The 21005-nt window shown below is 33.5% G+C and overlaps 1 protein-coding gene across 1 annotated transcript; it reads left to right on the forward strand.

Moving 5' to 3' along the window:
* The first annotated feature begins 70 nt into the window (after positions 1-70).
* Positions 71-20999, forward strand: Coprox (oxygen-dependent coproporphyrinogen-III oxidase). The gene is made up of 8 exons (XM_089637454.1): positions 71-285; positions 2912-3143; positions 4677-4834; positions 6299-6429; positions 12993-13122; positions 13972-14135; positions 15678-15847; positions 20340-20999. Exons 1-8 carry the CDS (start codon positions 203-205, stop codon positions 20445-20447), a joined length of 1176 nt encoding a protein of 391 aa, XP_089493580.1. The 5' UTR covers positions 71-202; the 3' UTR covers positions 20448-20999.
* The last annotated feature ends 6 nt before the right edge of the window (positions 21000-21005 follow it).

The following is a 21005-nucleotide window of genomic DNA, read 5'->3' on the forward strand; positions in this document are numbered from 1 at the left end:
ACTTGTTATTGCCACTCTGATTGTGAAAATCTTATCTTCTTGCTCGCCGCCCAAAACTCAAACAGCTGATTTGAAACTTCAAACTTTTTATTTGCAACAGGCTCTCTCGAATTGTTCTAAAACCAGTAGAAACTCTAAAAATATGTGTATTTTTATTTACTGATCATCAAGATTTACACATTACGCTAATTACAACACCACAATGTTCTCTAAAACTTTAGCGAGTACTTTTAAAACGTTGGGTTCGATAAGCGCCTACCATTTCACCCGAAGAGACGGATTGAGGTTAGTTATCTGTCACTTCATAACTATACGTATTTATTCTCATTTGATTCCGATAGGAATCAATCTAATTAAATAATCATAACTGAACACATTTGATGCTTCACTGATACGTTTCAATTTAAAGTATATACGATCAAAAGCTAACATTCACATTGTTTATAAAATCCAACAACTGTCAGAAGATTTCTCTTCAAATATTTTGGAAGTATTACCATTAACGATGCACGATTTTTAACGAATACGAATATACGCTTATTTGCAGGTAGAGAAGTCTTAACACTTTTAATTAAATTCGTTAAACAAAATGTGTTAAAACTTTAAGAAACCGGTGGGAAAACATGAACAGTTTTATTATGTCACTGTGACAAAGGTTACAAGTACGCCAAACAATATGAAAAGATAAGAAATACTGTGTTTTTTTTACTATATCTGTTATATCGCATACCGTCAAACATGTTTATTGAAACTTAAAGAATCTTTTTTATGTGAATACACCCGACTACTCGCAAATGTCTGGAGCCAGTGAGACTATGGCATCCCCAATTGGGATATGTTGTGAGGCTGCAGGTAGTGGGGAGGGGATGGAGATAGGGAAGATGAACATGAGGGAGTAACTGGCTATTCAGATCTGGTCATCATACACGGCGAAATCCATTTAAATTCTGAATGGTGTTCTTACACCAGGGCGATACTGAGAGTATCTTCCACTCTAGAACGTGCCGCAAGAGTACTTAATATATTTTTTTGATTAATAAATCATGAAATAACATAAATTCTTCAAATAAAATTTACTTGAGCACTCCGGTATTTGGACCCGCGACCTTCGGATTGCTAGTCGAGAGCCTTTCCCCTTACCACAGAGGCCGACAATTACTAATAATAATAAAAATTTATAATTAGTTAATGAGTATATCTATTTTCAGTTTGATAACGGTAATTGAGTTGTTTTAAATTAAAAATATGGACTCTATATTTGGAAGGCATATTCCAAGAGAGGTCGCACATATGTTTGCAAACTGTACAACAAAATCCCCCCTGAATTAAACATAAAATCTTGTAATATTTCCTACATAGGCCCAATAATAACTCAATGGTTGATTGGACTGGGTAGAGGAGAATCTGAAAAAATGTTAAAAAACGTCACATAATAAATAGACATAGACTAATCACACACTATATGTATCTTCCACTATTCTAATTATTGCTCATACACAATTGAAACATACACAACAGCTCAAGTTCGATTCTATCATAAGATTGTAACGATTAAACATCACAAATTAAAACATTAATGAGATATATTATAGACATAGACAAATCACACACTTACTTTCACATATTTTGGTTCCTTGGAACGGGCAATTTTCCTAGTTAGGAACCAATAATTTCGACCTGATAAGGTACAATAATCTATAATCACTAAAAATATTTTAATTATATCTTGTATCATATTGTACTGTGTGTAAATCTAAAGGAATAAATAAAAAAATATGTATATATATATATTTTTAGCATCTAGTCCAGTGTTAGGTCAATGAAGAGTTTCCTGAAATGTTAACAAATTTTCTCTTTTAACAATCCCAGCGATATTTTACTTTTTTTATAATTTCCCTCATGGCCTATGTCATCTTCGGGGGTGCTGTGTGAAGGGTATTTTTTAGGAATAGAAACAGAAGGTTCCGGGAAGGAAAAGGGTATGATGGGTGCACGTGTTCACGAGAATCGAGCATATAAATCCATCCCACCCACTGCGGTTCAAGACGATGCGTTGAGAGTGTCCAGCTGAAGAGTTCAAAGGGTCTGCCTCAACCGGCTTCTCCCAATCCGGCCCAACAAGCAGTTGCTTGGCAGACGTATCCGCCGTCAAGACCTGGACAAACCGCACCCCGCAATCCCGGGTACTCCTGTTAAGAGGAAGCTACAAGCCAAAAATGTGTATATTCTTGTTATACCTTATATCAAAGGTAATAGGCATTAAAATCGCTTGACAAACGGAGTCTAGAAACGTTCGATTTCAAGCAAAAAACTGGTTTTTGTTTATTTTGTAAATAATTTTATAAGAAAGAAAAAAAGTTAACCAAGTGAAACTGTCACAGATAATCTTAGCCATAATACTGTATTTTTTTTAAGTTGTTTCCTTTATGCGTTCATACATTTTCTATTGAAAAAATATTTTCTTTAGTAGTTTGCATTTATATTTTTTATTGAGTAATTTATAAATTTATTTGTATTCTACTCAAGCGAAGCGATAGGAAAACCTTCAATTTATCTAAAGCATATTTTTTGTATTCATAATGTTCACCAATTCGTTATAAAAATTAATCAAAATAGTGATTTGGCATTAAGCTTCACCTTAAGTTACCCAACGTAGCAAACCTAGAGATGACCTATGATATCTATTAAATATTTCCGAGGCAACGGTACCCATATTCATTGCTGACTTGAATTAACAAAATGAATCTTCGGTATTCTTTTCCCGGTGTCTTTGTCTATCGGAGTTTAGCTATCATCAAAAACTAGTCATTGTAACTGCACTCGTGCCAGTCATATTGGATTTAAAGACAGAGATGTGGTACTTTTTTAATAATAATATGTCGTTAATCATAAAAATATTTCTCTATTTCAGGCGTTTTGGAATTGTCTTAGGCACCGGTTTCGTAACCTACACATTTCTGAAGAAAGATGGCACCGTCCACATGGCGCGAGGAGCGGTTGACTATGATAGCTTTATGGCGTCACCGATCACTCCTGTTGAAGACCTTAAGAAGAACGCCAATGACATGAAGTCCAAGATGGAACTGATGATATTGAGGATCCAAGCTGAGTTTTGCAAGGCTTTGGAGGCAGAAGAAGACAGAGTAAGAACATTTACTTATTGAAACCGCATCCAATATGACATTATCGATGAACATGTTTTCTGCCAAATGTGGCATATATCATTGTTATAGAACAATGAACATTGTTCTCTCAATATTATGATCTTTGTGTTATTTTTATTATTTTGTAAAATTATTAACCTCAACACGGGCTTGTCCTAGTGAGGTTAAAAATGATACAATGTAAAGAAATAATAAACAATGAAGAATCTAAGAATTGCCTTGAGGATGTTTTTCATGGTGTAGATATTTGCCTAATCGGGGCTTAAATTTTGAATACAAAACTATTTAAGAAATTCAAATGTGATAGAAATCTATGATGTCAGGCGAGTATAATTGAGGCAGAGTACTGGGCTGTTGGGCTAACTGGAACATTTGTTTCGTAATTTGTATGGTCATAGAAGTAAACTGCCTGCAAAGCCAATTCAGGTATATCTATCTATATAATTAAAAATGTTAATGTTTGTTTGTTCAAAATCTTAAATCTCCGAAAGTTCTTCACCTATTGCTATGAAATTTTGACAAAACGTTGTATTCGATTATGCATATATTTTTATATATCTATATTATACACGGTGTCCGGAAACTCGTAGTACAAGCGGGAAACTGGAGAATCTACACCACATGGGGAACCCAAAAAAACATAAAGTTTTTTGATTTGAGCATTTTCAAAAAAAAAAAAAAAACCAAAAAAAAATATTTTTCGGCTATTTTAGGGTTAAAGTTTTTTCTGGTGTTTAGGGTTGAATAACAGATGTTTTAACCCTGCAGAGCAGAAATATTTTATGATTACACCGGGTTAAATGAAGGGTGATTTCAAAATAATGCTTCAAATCCGAGTTTCTTCATTTGTTTTACTTTCAAACAGTTTTAATTAGTTGGGTACTTTGATCTTCAGTAATAATTTATAAGAATTTGATTTAAAAAAAAAAAAAAAAAAAAAAATCAATTTCAAACTCGATTTATTCGATAACGAAAGCTCAAATAAAAAAAATATATACTACAAAATCGACTCCAAATGTGATGTAGATTCACCAGTTTCCCGCTTGTACTACGAGTTTCCGGACACCCTGTATAGATGTCACCCGTGACAGGTAAAACATGCTTTTTTTTTAAACAGCGCCATTTGTTGGACGTAAAAGCAACACGCGCTATTGTTATGCACTAATAGCTGGCACACCGCAAAATTTTTGCATCGGCGATCAAAAAGTTAATAAAGTTCGCCAGTATTTGGAAATGTCTCCTTGTTCTACAGTGTGTCTTTCCTCATCAAGCAGGACATCGTCACTCTTCATATTTTCCACAGCTATTGGTGTTTTCCACTCCCAACACCTGCTCATATCTCCTGAGGTCGTACTTGTTCCCTTAGTGAGTTTCTGTTCATTTTTAATAGTTCCCTAGTTTGTTTAGGGTTTGTTAGAAAGCTGATTGTATTTGGGTACATTTAGAGTGTTTACACCCAAATTTTCAACTGGTAACAAACTAATTTTATCGAACTCATTTCTTTCTTTTCAGGAAACTAAGTTTGTGGTGGACAAATGGCAAAGGGAAGAGGGTGGTGGCGGCATCACCTGCGTAATGCAAGATGGAAGAATATTTGAAAAGGCAGGAGTTAATATATCCGTTGTCTCTGGTCATCTGCCTCCAGGAGCGGTACAGCAAATGAGATCAAGGTATGATGGAATACTAAAATACTGCCCGTAATACACCCCAACTGAAAATCATCTTCTGAGTTTGATAATGAATTGAATTCTGCTGCTTGGATTATAATTGTTCCACTGATAGTAGCTATCAAAACCTAAGTTTCCAAGTATATCCTTGTCAGCAGATCTAAATTTTAGTAATTGTCTAATCAAACTTTCTCAGTCAAATCGAGCCGTTTACTATGATCGCTCTTTTAGTGTAACAGCCCCGCTCATCCGGAATAGACTTCCCTCAGCTCTTACTAATTTACAGAATTTGGCTGAATTTAAACGGGCTTTAAAAACAAAATTATTTAAAAAATCTTAACTTATTTTATAGTAAGCCATATTCTAAAACTTCCGGTAATTGTTTGGTTTCGGTTACCTCCTTATTGTACCTTTTTTAAATGTCTGCTCAGAAGATTCTCATTTCTGAGCACAAACTGCCTCCTGTTTTATATTATGTTTTAGTTTTAATATTCTTGATTTGTCCTGTCCTGCTGTTATTGTTATTCTAAGTTTTGTCATCACTTTGTGTAAACAGTATATTTAGTGTTATAATATTAGATCTGTATTGGGTAAGGCACACTGTAGGAATAATTTTAAGAACATGACCACATATACTGTATTACCGTTTTTAAGTTTGTTATAGCTAAGCGCACTTGAAGAGAAATGACACTAAACTGCGCTATATAAATGCCATGTTATTATTATTATTACCGATTATACAGCTACGTACGCACGTATATTTATGCTCAACGGTTTGGCTCGATCGAACATGTTGACTTGGAACTATGCTCGTCGTTGTGCCCACATGCTCGATCAGCTAGCCACAAGAAACCATACACGTACCACCAAGACGCTCAGTCAAATTGTAAATTTCTGTTCAACATCGAGCAAAAATTACAGGCCTTGAATATTTTTCGCATCGAGCCATTCACTCAATGTCGTACAAAAAAACATGGAGCGAGAAGGTACACACATTTAAACATGTTCGAATGAGCGTAAAAGCATTTTTCATCAATGAGCATGGGTATATTGTTTATATTTCTTGCTTTGTGATTTCTTTATGTTTCAAACAAAATAAATACCTCATACAACACACGCGATGATATATTTTTGCATAAGTTTTCTCTACGTGCATCAATAATGCTCCGTTCACAATAGGATTCTATCAATGCAATGCAAACATTGCCAAATTTGCTTTTCTATGGAATATGACAAGAGTGTTCCTAAAGAAGTTACAGCTATTTTATCCAAGAGTTTTTTCCTCTACTGAATGCTGTGATTGGTTAGAACAAGAAGCCATAGTGCTCTTTTTCTACCAGCAGAGGAACTGGACATAAATATAATGAAATTGTTAGGAATTTCATTAAAACTAATAAAAAGGTTTTCCTTTAATCACTTTTTTGTTTTAGTAATTCAATCTTTATTATATTTGTTGTTTATTTGCAGAGGTAAAAAGCTACAAGATGGAGAGTTGCCATTTTACGCTGCCGGAGTTAGTGCAGTAATTCATCCTCGCAATCCCATGGTGCCCACAATTCACTTCAACTATAGATACTTTGAAGTAACTGACAATGATGGTAAGTTTTATTTATTTTTATACATTTATCTATATTGTTAATATTTTTAAAATCAACATAATATCTCAACCGAACTAAAGTATATGTATGCTATACAGATTGTGGCATATCGCACCCATCACATTTAACTGTTGATAAGTAACGTTATCTACGAAAAAACATGCCAATAATTATAGGGCTAAATAACATTATGTCAAATAACATTATCTACAAAAACATGCACATAATTCTAGGACTGAAAGTCAAATAATATTGTCTACAAAAACATGCACATAACTCTAGTATACAAAGTCAAATAATGTTATCTACAAAAACATGCACATAACTCTAGTATACAAAGTCAAATAATGTTATCTACAAAAACATGCCAATAATTCTAGGGCTTAAAGTCAAATAACATGATCTACAAAAACATGCACATAATTCTAGGACTGAAAGTCAAATAATATTATTTACAAAAACATGCACATAATTCTAATACCTAAAGTCAAATAACGTTATCAACAAAAACATGGACATAATTCTAGGACTTGAAGTAAAATAAAATTATCTACACAAACATGAACATAATTCTAGGTCTTAAAGTCAAATAACCATTATCTACAAAAAAACATGCCAATAATTCTAGGGCTTATGTCAAACAACGTTTTCTACAAAAATTTATTATTTCAAAATTTCAAAATGATAATACTATTTAAAAAACAACCATACAATAATTTATTATTACTTCTTTCTGCCAAAAATATGTAAATAACGCACCTGAACAAAACAAAGAGTAAAGAGTGTAGAGTGTAAAACCAATTTCAAATTTCGCGCGCTTCTGCGTACCGAAGCGACGCACAGTGGTAAAATTTAACGAAATTTGGGACGTATTTAGTCTTAAAAGGTTCCAAGGGTTAAGTTTATTACTAGGATTGTTATAAAGTGGTCAATTATTCTCAGTTCACGCATTACAGATTGCTTGTGTTTTATGTTTTATTCTAAATGGTCAATGCAGGTTTTGGAATTGTTCATTTTTCGAGTGAGTTCATTTATAAGGCTTAAAAAAGACCATGAGAGTCCTTAGATACTTGTTTAGGGATCACAATTATCCAGAATAATGATGTAAATCTCCAATGAGACAAACTTTTGATCGATAGATTGATACCATAGTTGATTGCTTTCCAAATAAAATTTTGAGACAATTGGCATTTATTATTCTCATTGTTCTTTTTTTGTTATTTTTGGTTGTGATACACAAAATAATTGTATGTTATTTTTAAGTTTAAAACCACTATTATGTAATGATATTATTTTTATTACTTTTGTACTCTATAATATGTTTATTTATAAAAGGCAGTATAGCCGTTTATGTATTTAAAATAAAAAAATAAAATAAAAAATTATTGTGATTTACTTCACATCGGCTTTTATTTCATTTTTATGTTTATAATTTGTCTTTGCGTAGCATTTGGTTTATTTTAAATTAAATTTGAGTAAGTATTTCATCCAACAAATTTCCAGGCTTGGAGATTTTTAGTTTATTCCATACGTAGTAATGCAAAATCATGTGTTTTTTGTTTGAAAATTTGGTCGCCTAGAAATGTTTCAGATGCTTTAATTAAATACTGCGAGTAGAATACATCTTGAATTTTAAAATAATTGAGTATTTTTTAGATCAATCTTTTTATAAGCCCAGAAAAAATAATGTATGAGGCCTATGAAAACTGCTTTAAAGATCAAAATCTCCTACTTACGAACTTATTTTTGTACTCGATTTTATTGTATAATGTGGCAATTAAGTTATTTATAAAATGATTTAAAAAAATCAAATATTTATGCCTGAACATCCACAAAATAAAATAAAAGGCACTTTTTGGCCATGTTTTTTTCTTGCATAAATCAAAACAGGCGGATGGTGTTAAGCGGGAATTTAAACCTTATCGCCATCTAAGTAAGGGTTGTTATTGGTAGCGGCTCAATTTAAAATATGACACGACGTAGTGCATCTCCTTATATGATAAATGGAAGAGTTATGCATTATGCCGATATTATATTATACCGGATTTTTGACAAATTTTACCAGTGTGCGTTTATGGGCGTAATTGGATAAATATAAGTCTGGGGTTCGGGTTTCTTTTATTGGTTCTCAAGTTTTTTATAACCCATGCCAATAGGCCGCGCCCCTTCCGAATTCGAAGGACATCTGGAATATGAGATCGTCTTAACAATTCCTTCTTACATGTTTTGGTTTTAGCTGAAACCAATTTTACTTTATTTCTTTTCGCTATTATGCACTTTTCTAAATACTCAGGATTTCTAATAGGCATGCAGCGATTATGTCGAGAATTCGGGTAGCATGCTAAAATTGTAAAAGCGTTTCAGCTGTTCAACCATATTAGTTTGCCAAAATTCGTCATCCCTTAAAATTTTTTCGATTTTTATTCCGAGTTCAGTCCATACAACAAACATACAAATATCTTTTTTGTTACATGTAATTGGCCCTAAACCTGGTAAAATAATAGAATATTTGATAAGGATTGCTGATACAGTATATTTTTGACTAATGGAGTGCAACTGATATTTTGCCGCCGTTTGCACACTTTTCCAAACCACGATGCCGTAATCATATTGCGGCGCATCTCAATCCACTTTCCACTAGATGCTTGAAGTACTGTCACCCTTTTAATTGCTTGCCTATCTTTGGCTATGGTAAAAAGCCTTTTAAAAAAATCATCTTTAGCTGCCTCATACGATGCTTGGTCAATATCAGGTTTTTCTGCATTGGAACCATAATGCTGATCTTTTGCTGGAGCGAGCTGCAGGGTTTTTCTTTTATTTTTTTTTACATACTTGTTGATTATTTTTCTGCAATCTTTTTAATTCTAATTTCTTTATGAGTTTTCCGGGACTATTACCAGTTGCAAGTTTATGCAAAGAATAGTGTGGACGATTGGTGTTGAACGCCACTACTGCTGCAGCGCACCTTCCATTGTAAGACCGTTTTAGAAAATAGTTGATACGCTTTCCGCCAACAAATTTAGCCACATCATTATTATAACACTCCACATTTTTGCTGTCTACATCATGTATTAAACTTCGAGCATTATATGCCAAAAGTCGAACGTACTGCATGATTCTGGACATTTTCAAGCGAAGTCATATTGGGTACGTAATTAGTGTCGCCAGTATCCCGTTTGCAAAAGTATGCCCGTTCCTTGCATAGTGAGTGGTCTCCAAATACATGTTTTGGACCATTCAATATATCCAAATACAACTGTTTTATTTTTCCTCTTGACTACAATTCATAGCCTTCCGGTACGTTATTGTACAACGTACAGCCGTTCTCAGGCGTAAAATACGGCTTGACACAATCTTCCTCAATGCTAAGGGATCCTTTATATCTTCTGACAGTGATCTAAGTTTTTTGCAAAAATTTCGAAGTAAGTGATTTCGGCATTCGATCTTTTCGACTGAAACATTTTTATACGATGTGTTTCTTTTATTTTATTGTAAGTGCTGGAATATTTTATATACTTTTATATTTTAAAATCATCAAATTGTTTATTACTTTATTTATTAGAAACCCGAAAAAAAGTTAACAATAAATTAATTCTTAATAATATCAAATTGTTTATTACCTAGAAACCCGAAAAAATGTTAAAAATAAATTAATTCTTAATAATATCAAATTGTTTAATACCTAGAAACCCATAAAAATGTTAACAATAAATTAATTCATAATAATACTATTTGACACTACACAGCTTCGACGGAAACGCACAGATGAAACATAAAAAAGGCGACACACTATTATAGTCCCTACACGCAACGCATAGAGTGGAATATTGTTGAAACGTCACATGGAAGTGTAATAATTACGCGGAATTTCGAACTTTGAAAAAAGATTGACACCACGGACCGTAGGAAGCGTGCATTCACGGCCACCTCATAGAGCCGAATGAGTAGGAGAATTCTTAGATGTTCATTATATAGTATTTAACGAAAATAAATTGTTAGTAAAAACATATATCTCGACAGAAAAATGTATTTATGATAGCCTAGCGTGGCTACATTATCGATATTTTGACGATTAATAACTTAGATTGTCGTTTGAATCTGACAATTCATGATTCTCCATACAACGATTGATCGCTAGTAAGGAAGGCCCTTAAGGCCTAGATTATTTGTATGTTTTTTGTAGATAAAGATATTTGATTTTAAGCCCTGGATTAGTTAAGCACAGACTTCCTCTTGGAGGATCTGGTTTGGTAAATAGAGATTTTGTTAAAATACTTGCTTTCTTCACTTGTTGAAGCTAGAAAAGAATTAAATTTAAAAATAGTTCTTCCTTTTATGTATTTTGATTTTCCGATAGCTCACCTGCGTTTTTTTACCTCACCAGTGAGTTTTAATAAGTGGGGATTTTCTCTAAAAAGCCTTTGTGCAGTGAACCCCCATTAAAACGATGAGATTATGAAACAAACTTGTAACTATAATATTAGCACATTATAAACAGTGCGCATTAAAATTCCACCTCTAAAATCAACTGAAAAATACCGTCCAAGAGCAACCTGAATGGTATTCCTATGTTGTGCGTTATAGAATCAGCAACAGTCAAGTCACTAGAAATGCAATATTGTGTTGCGCTTTCTCTAGTTTGGTTTTGGCTTTCAATTAGAAAGCATTTGCATTTATTGATTTTTCACAGTTATTCTTGTTAGTTATCTGATAGTATTATTACGCTAGCGTCTGGACGATCTAGGCCCTCTGATTGGTCGAATTCAAATCGTATGTTTCGGGTAAATCTTGAATAGGGGGTCTGCATGCAAAATTCGACCACTCTGCCTCTCTGGCGGTATAAGAATGAACCAAATGACTGGCGCGAATATTTAAATACGCAGCTCTCATTACAACTCCCAAATCAATTCTAATAGATACTAGAATGTACCCGGACAACGAAACCATTTCTTTTACGTCTATCACAAATAATGGGACGTAACGTCTCCGTATATAGAGCTCTCACATTGTCTTGACAGAAATGTGTTGACGGTTTAGTGAGGACACTTTTAAAAAATCAATAAATTATACAGCGTTTAATAAGAAGATTTCTTCTGGAAGCTTATCACTTTGTGATGGCATTATTTATTTTATTAAAACATTAATAACTTTGTTTACATCACTTAATTATATACAACCTCTACATGTTTCATAACTTCGTTCAACATGTAGTGGTTGTGTATAATAAAGTGATGTAAACAAAGTTATTTGTTTTTTAATGAAATAAAGTTTAATAAATTTTATCTATTTACGTTGTATATCAAAGCATATGTACGCAATAAAGTGTAAATATTATATTTATTTATTGGACAATTTGTATAGCGCCGCTTTTGTGAGATATCACATCAGGGGCGCTATATTGTAATGATCTATTTACAAAATATACTCAAACTGTCTCTGTGAATGATCTAATATCTACCTTTTAATTGTAATTGTTGTTAATATCACTTAAACTGGACGAAGCACAACCAAGTGCCGACCGCAGGGCCTAGTAGCAAAAAACCCGCGGAGCGGGTTTTTAACTACTAGTACCTAATATTGTACAATGACGAAATATTGTGTTGTTTACTTTAAAAAAATCATTCGAGTTTATGTGAAAAGGGGGTTGAAATTATAAATAAGGGAAAATTGTATGAAATAGGTATACAAATATAATATCTTCTCTTGATATTCTTAACCCCCAGTGGAAAAGACCATCACCTGCCACCAGTTAAACAAACATTAAACCACATTATTGTTTGTAGAAATGAATGCTAGTGTACGTATTACAGAGCATGTGTTGTACAAAGTATGTATGTAATAATAGCGCTAGTGTACGCATTAAGGGGCTTGAAATTAAAAATGAGGGAATTGTAATAAGAGCGCCAGTGTTTGCATTACAAAGTATGTGTTGTAATAAGAGCCCTAATGAATGCTTTGCAGAGTATGTGTTGTAATAAGAGCGCTAGTGTATGCATTACAGAGTATGTGTTGTAATAAGAGCCCTAATGAATGCTTTGCAGAGTATGTGTTGTAATAAGAGCGCTAGTGTATGCATTACAGAGTATGTGTTGTAATAAGAGCCCTAATGAATGCTTTGCAGAGTATGTGTTGTAATAAGAGCGCTAGTGTATGCATTACAGAGTATGTGTTGTAATAAGAGCCCTAATGAATGCTTTGCAGAGTATGTGTTGTAATAAGAGCGCTAGTGTATGCATTACAGAGTATGTGTTGTAATAAGAGCCCTAATGAATGCTTTGCAGAGTATGTGTTGTAATAAGAGCGCTAGTGTATGCATTACAGAGTATGTGTTGTAATAAGAGCCCTAATGAATGCTTTGCAGAGTATGTGTTGTAATAAGAGCGCTAGTGTATGCATTACAGAGTATGTGTTGTAATAAGAGCGCTATTGAATGCTTTGCAGAGTATGTGTTATAATAAGAGCGCTAGTGTATGCATTACAGAGTATGTGTTGTCATAAAAGCTCAAGATAATGTATTATTTAGTGCAGATTTATCTAATGCTGCTTTCTGTTATTGCTTCCAGGAAATACACAGTGGTGGTTTGGAGGAGGAACCGATCTTACCCCATATTACCTGAATGAAGAGGATGCAAGGCACTTTCACAAGTCCCTGAAGACTGCCTGCGATAAACATGATAAATCTTATTACTCCAAGTATGACATTTTTATCTTTATCCTGAATATATACGGCACGAGCCACGCAGATCTCCAAATGCATTATCTATAAGACAAACTTAATTTTTGCATTGCCAGTTCAATTTTTCTATTCGTTTACTGACGAAGAAGTCATTGAAGCTTTGAAACATATAGATTGTTAATATTTAAAAGTGGTGTATGCAAAGTGTTTCATTTTTTTTTTTTTTTTTTTAAAAGAAAGACAAACATTCCTGGGTTACGAATAACCTGATTTGAAAATCTCCTACTACCATCACAGTAAGCTGAAAATGTTGCTTGTGTTGTGATGGAGGACTTAGCCAGCCGAGGAATTGAACACACTACGCCTGGGTGGGACCCAAACGCGATGTCAACTCGGCCACCGACTGGCAATATAATTATAATGACGGCACAAAGTAAATTTGCAACTATTAAAGAAAGAAAAAGTTGTTCTTGAATATTCATTTAGACTTTTATAAAAAGTCAATGGGTATCCCATATAAATAAACTATCTAGGTTACAAACCAATTCATTGCTGACAAACTGCTTGAGCAGTTTAGCGGGTATAAATAATAAAAAAATTAAAAAAAAATTAGAACTTTGTGATCATTTAAAAAAAGGTAGCTGACAAAAATATGGAAAATATGTATTGCAAGATGTTATTGTTAACTCTAAATTAAAATATGAATATGTGGTTAAGACGCTATTTCGGTAAGACAAGAAATCCTGGGTTCGATTCCTAGTAGTGATCGTTATCTTTTTATTTTCTTGTTTTGTTTCATGTTTCATTTAAATTTGTTAGTAGTATTCTCTTCTTCAATGATACATTATTTTGAAATCGTTTTGCAGATTCAAGAAATGGTGTGACGAATACTTCTTGATTCCTCACCGAAAGGAGGCTCGTGGAGTGGGGGGAATATTCTTTGATGACATCGACACACCCACCCAGGATAAGGCTTTTGCATTTGTCACTTCTTGCGCAGATGCTGTTATTCCCAGCTATATCCCATTAGGTAAATACACATCCCCGTATATTACCAAAATCTTCTGGATCTGGAGTTAGATAGCCTTTACTCTACCGGGAGATCTAGATTACAAATAAACCGAAATGTATAAACCTAAATATACCTGTACCACCTGTAAATAGACCTGTGTTCATTCTCCTTTCCAACCGCCATGCCTGGAGGGTGCATTGACCCGTAGACGTTTATTATTTGTTTCCTCGTCCGATTCGCATTTTGGCACTGCAATAATAATATCTTGAACTATCAAACCACTTAAGGCTCGAGGAATTTTTGGCTGTTGAAATATTTGGAGGGGATTCTTTTGGTGTGCAATGCTTTTGCTTTTTTGTTTACTGAGCAATACTGTGCATACATGCAAACCCATTTTGTAATGTGTTTTTTGATATTGTTTTATCTCAAAAATATTTTTTTTTTAACTTGTAATGTATAAATTTAATTATGATAAACGCTTCGCTCTTTAACTATATCTTATGACTATTGTAAATTTCCCATTACCAATTGATTGATTAGTCTAGAAACACACAAAATGCGCGCCTAAAATTGTACACGCTTGACATTTGTCGCATGAGAACGCATCGTTTCTACTACACGTTCTAGTGCTTAACAACTTGGCTGTTGGATATGTTTCCTCCTTCCTACAACATGGTTATCTTCGAGACCGAGGTTCGCTTTTCACCCCTTCCTGACCTCAAAAAGACCCTCCACATAGCATCCCGAGTGGAGTTACTGTAAATGTATGTATTTGTACAATGATGAGGAGCCAAAGTCTCGTCAAAGAGTTTCTATTGTACCTCTTATTTACCGTCAAAAACATTTGTCTTAATCATTGTTACATTGAAAATAAAGTATACAGTGAAACCTATCTGTAAAGTTCCCATGTAAGAAGGTCCCCTGAGGTGATTTTTCACAAAAACGGCGCTATACAAATCATCCAATTATTATTAAGAAGTTTCATGCAAGAGTTTTATAAGAAAATTTATAAGAATTTCACGGTATTGTACTGTCAAAATTAGCAATTCCTCTTTTTTAACATTAAAATGGATATTTCATAGCTTACGATGAAATTCTTTTTATATGAAACTGCACAAGAGTCCCAACTGCTCCCAACCATCTGGAGCTAGTGAGACTATGAGGAAGGTGGGAAAATACCCGACTATTCAGATCTGGTCACCAAACACGGCCAAAGCCATTTCAAGCAACATTTCAATTCTGAAAGGTGGTCTTACACGAGGGAGGTACTGAGAGTGTCTTATTATTTTGAATGAGTAAATTGTGACAAAATGATCAAATACAATTTACTTGCCCACACCGGGATTTGAACCCGCGATCTCCGGCTCCAGTTACAACCCTTACGCCTCAACCACGGAGACCGTAAAGCTGAAATGTATTGACCCAGAAATTCCAGAGCTGTGCAAATTTCATGACCTTTTTACCGTTTTGTGCAAACAAATCTTCTATTTTATAATTGAGAAGATCCTTTCGTTCATAATTATATTGACTGAAATAATAATATAATTGATTTTTTTGCAGTAAAACAGCACAAGGATGATGCGTATGGGTACCACGAAAGACAATGGCAGCTATTGCGCCGTGGCCGCTATGTAGAATTCAACCTTATCTACGATCGAGGGACCAAGTTCGGACTCTACACCCCCGGGGCAAGATACGAATCTATATTGATGTCCTTACCGTTGACCGCTGTAAGTATTACACTTTGTGTTAAGTGATAAATAATTGAATAAACTACCTAATTTTATTGTTATTATCCTATTGAGATTTTTTCAGTAAATTTTTAAAATATCTTTTCTATTTTAACCTCGGAGTGTGGATTTATCAGCGCACCTAGACTGTGCTAAAATCATAGATAATAGAAACTAGGGGAGACGTGGTGCGGAATCTTACCAATTTTTGCCGACCTTAAACTAACTGCTCAGACTATTAAGGCGGCGGAACCAATGAATGTTATGGGTTCGGTGTGTAGGTAGAAAAAGGGTGTATCGCCGCTGTGCATAGATGCGATTTGCAGTAATATGGATGAACAATGTTGGCAACACTTGTGCACGGTTTCGTACTAATAATAGTTCATAGCCAATCTCCCTTATTTCTAGTATCAGGGTGGCCACAAAAAACGGATTTCAAAATTCCCTGATAATTCCAGGTTTTCCAGGGCAGTTTCTATATTTTTCCCTGATATGTTTTATTTGGTATAAAGGACATATCGTTCAAAATTTTATTTTTGAAACACGATTTTCATCTACGCCAGAAAATTAGAACAGATACATAAATAAAAGGTATTCCGTCATCTAAAGCATTTATTATTTCTTTGCACCACAATGATCTATTCAAAACAAAATACACTTATTACAAATTTATGATATTTCGCCTGAAGACAATTTGTGTACAAATGAAAAGACCAGACAAAAATAGACAAATAAACAAAAGTAAGTACAGTAGAACCCCGATAATTCGAAAAAACGCGTAATTCGAAATTTTCGCCAAAAAAATTTCCGCAATTTTTAATTCGAAATTCGTTTTTCGTTAATTCGTAATTCGAAATTTATTTTTCTCCGCGCACGAAAATTTGTTCGTGAAATTCGAAAAAATTTGATTTTTTAAAATAAATCATAATACTTCGTAAATCTGAATCTAAAAGTCAGCCGTGGCGGTAAAACGCCGAAAAATGTATTTTTACGTGGTTATACATCATCCTAATTAGTATTATTATTTTGTAAATCTGAATCGATTTACACTGGAATGTTGTATTTTTTCAAATTTATTTCGAATATCCGAGTTTGAAGGGCGGAGAAAATACGTTTTACGCGGATATATGTCGTAGTTTTACGAGTTTACACCAAATATAGTATTTAAAGGGTCGGCCGCGACGAAACTCGGCCGCGAAATTTCGATTTACGCGTAAATGTATCGTATATTTACGAATTTATTTCGAATATTTGAATTTAAATGGCCCGCTGCGACGGAATCGGCCGCGAAATTTCGATTTACGCGTAAATATATCGTATTTTTACGAATTTATTTCGAATATCTGAAATTTTAAGGGCCTGCCGCGACGGAAATCGGACGCGAAATTTCAATTTACGCGGAAATATATCGTATTTTTACTAACTTTACTTCGAATATCCGAGTTAAAAAATACGGCGTGACGGAAATCGGCCGAAAAATTTCGATTCACGCCGAAATATGACATATTTTTACGAATTTACTTCAAATATCTGAACTTAAAAGGCCGGCCGCGACGAAAAACTGCCGACAAAATATGATTTACGCGGAAATATATCGTATTTTTACGAATATCTCAATTTAAAGGGTAGGCCGCGACCGAAATCGGCAGCGAAATCTCGATTTACGCGTAAATATATAGCATTTTTACGAATTTATTGCGAATATCTGAATTTAAAGGGCCCGCCGCTACGGTAATCGGCCGCGAAAATAAAGAAATAATTGGTATTAATACGAATTTACAACTAAAATACCACCCGGCTTTGAAGAGGCGGCCGAGAAAATCGATTTTCGGCGTATTTTTTTTTTTTCATAAAAATTCGAATTACGTGGGAATTCCTTAATTCGAAATTTGATTTTTGATGTCCCGTGGATTTCGAATTAACAAGGTTCTACTGTATTGATACTTTGTAAAAATGTTGATAATGATGATCTTTAAATTTTATTACGACCGTACTGGGTGTCCGACCCTTTTGACACTTTGTTGTAACTTTGCTAGCTTTTTCTTTACAGATTTCGCACCTACATAGTATAGGGTAAAAATCAAGGCGGGTGGTTTACGACATGATTGTGTTGCAAGGGCTATTTAAGAAAATAATAATAAAAAAATACCTACTTATCTAGTTTGTCTTTGTAGGCATATCTTTTGTTACACAGGCCGCAAGTAAAAGTAATAAAACACAACTTTGGGACTTAAATCGTAAATAACGAATTTCGTTTTATTGTTGGAATTCCCTGATATTTTAAGAATATTTTAAAATTCCCTGACATTTCCCTGATAATTCCCGGTTCGGTAAAATTCCCTGATAATTCCCGGTTTTCCCGGTTTTCCAGGTCTGTGGCCACCCTGAGTATCTATGGCTAAAAGCCACACATGACCTATCTTTCAATGCAATCTTTGATATAATCATATAAAAGACCAGCTGAACTCCCTGGTGTTGCACGGGCCTCAAACAGAGTTTTTCAAATTCCGACTTAGATAGTGACAATACACTTGTTTTCAAAAATTCATCAAAACTAGAATAAAACTGTATATTTTCTATTTCTATATACTTCAAAATAAAGATAGATATTATATATCTGAAGTCCCGGGCGTTGTCCGGGCTTTACGCAAAGCTTTTTGAAATCAGATGTAGACAGTAATTTTCCTCTTATTTTAAATGTCAAGTGTGCAAAATTCCATCCAAATTCTGCTTTAAAGGGTAGGAAAAGGAGATTGGGGGTGGTCTTTAGAAATCTCAAGTGTACCACTGCAGGTCACTACCTTCCTTCTGTTTTGAAGGTCAAGTATGCAAAATTTCATAAATCTTGAAATAAAACTGTAGATTTGCATAAAAAAACAAAGCCACACTGGGACACATCTTCATACATAGAAATATTAATGGATAATATATAGCTGATGTCCCTGGCGTTTTATGCATAAGTCCATTTGTGAAACTTAATTTTTTAAATTATTTCACTGAAACTAGGAAGATGCCAATACATATTTAATTAAATATTTATTGCACTGGATCCTCTCCATGGTAAAACGTTAATTTACAAATAATTCTGTTTAAATTATAATTTTATTTAAAGTCAAATAACGTTATCTACAAAAATAACAATAATTCGAAGACTTAACCTCTCAGACAAAGACTTTTATTTACTGTGTGTTCCTTTGAGAACTGTCAAAACGTGAAAATTTTTGTGTTATTTACGAGTTTTGCTAAAAGCTTCATAACTCACGTTTTGGGAAACGTAGCCTCATTCTAAAAAATGTTTTGGAAAGATTATGAAATTCACTATCGTATTGTGTTGTTATACGTAAATATTTGCGTTTCTAAATATACATTTTATGAAAACATCAAAAATATGTAAAAATCGCTGACCATTATTTCAAAGCCGTGAAAAATGTACTTTTTTCTGAGTATCATAAAGAAATAACACTTTATATATTGAAGAAATATAATTAAAAACTATTAGTCACCTCAAAATATTAACCGTCCAAACTAAAATATTTTTAATAAATTATTTAGAAACGCAATAAATTATGAACGAACAAGATGACAGATCCAATCGGCTTAGATAATGCACCTCTACGTTCCATAGATATTCTTGAATACAGACACATAGCGTTATTCATTATCGATACTCTGTTTCTTAAATCATGGCAATCCGTATACTAGTGATGGAAATAAATCGATTTTCGTAAAATCTCGCGCGTTTACGTGAAAAGACGTTCTAATGTCTTGACCGCTATTATCATATTTGCGTCTTTTGACGTTCTAATGTTCTGAGTGTTTAAGTAAACTTACAAAAAACATAATATACCATAATAATACTAATTATTGTTATATATTTTTGTATATAACATTGTTTGACTTTAAGCCCTTGAATTATTAAGATTTTTTTGCGTATAAGGATGTTTAACTTTAGGGCCTAGAATGATTTGTATGTGTTTTGTAGATAACATTGTTTAACTTTAAGCCCTCGAGAAGTCTCCACAAGTTTTGTAGTTTTCTCTCATATTATTGTACAATACAAATCTATCTATATAAATAAAAATGTAAATATTTATTTGTTCAAAATCTTAAATCTCCGGAAGTTCTTTCTTCACCGATTGCTTTGAAATTTTGACACAACGTTGCTTTCAAATACCCATTTGTTTTTATTTACCTATATTATATAGATGTCACCTGCGAAAAACTTTTTTGAAAAACAGCGCTAATAACATTGATCATTGTAGAAATGTATTATAAATTTGTACAGCGCCCTTGAGGTGATTTTGCACAAAAACGGCACTTTACAAATCATCCAAATATTAATATTATTATTATCTGTTAGATGTAAAAAAAACATGCGCTATAGTTTCTCTATCTGCAAACAAAGACTGATCCACAGCAACCCGGGTGGGGTACAGCTAGTTTATAATAAGACTTAATGAGTCTTAATAAGTTATTTTTCTTTTATCTTTAGAAATGGGAGTACATGCATATTCCAAAGCCAGATTCGGAAGAAGCCAAGTTGATGGAAGTACTGAAGAACCCTCGGGACTGGGCCAACGTCGAGGGGAACAAAAAATAAATAAAAAATCACAAAATATTACTTCAAATTGGTTAAGAGGTGATCTCCATGAATACACAATTTGAAAAAGAGAAGAAAATGACTTGTGCCATTAAAAAAATTATTTTTAAGGGTACTAACTTGCATTTAGTATAGCATATATTGACAATTCTCTTTTATATTATCTAAATTTAACTTATGTTTGTATAATTTGCGCCAGTCTATTCATGGTGCACACCAATACACATCTTAAGTTTGTATTGTTTGAACTACTATTTTTAATTCATTTTTGACCTATCCACCTGCCAATGGCAAGCTACGACTTTTCTCCCGATTGTCGTGACTTTCCAAAACAGTTTTTGGTTGGTATATATTAATAAAAATAATGTTATGGAAATTCCCTAGATACTTAGAACACTAAAGATATATAGATTTTTACACAGTTGTTACGTTTAAAATATGAATTAGTTTTAGTGGATTGATAATATTAATGTCACGGTTTGGGATACATCTAAAACTTTGTATACTAGAATAGACTATTAATATTAAATATGTATTTTTTAAAGCAAAATAAATGAT

Source organism: Hesperophylax consimilis, chromosome 11 (assembly GCF_061612785.1).
Source record: "Hesperophylax consimilis isolate HC1 chromosome 11, BYU_Hcon_1.0, whole genome shotgun sequence".
Taxonomy (NCBI): domain Eukaryota; kingdom Metazoa; phylum Arthropoda; class Insecta; order Trichoptera; family Limnephilidae; genus Hesperophylax; species Hesperophylax consimilis.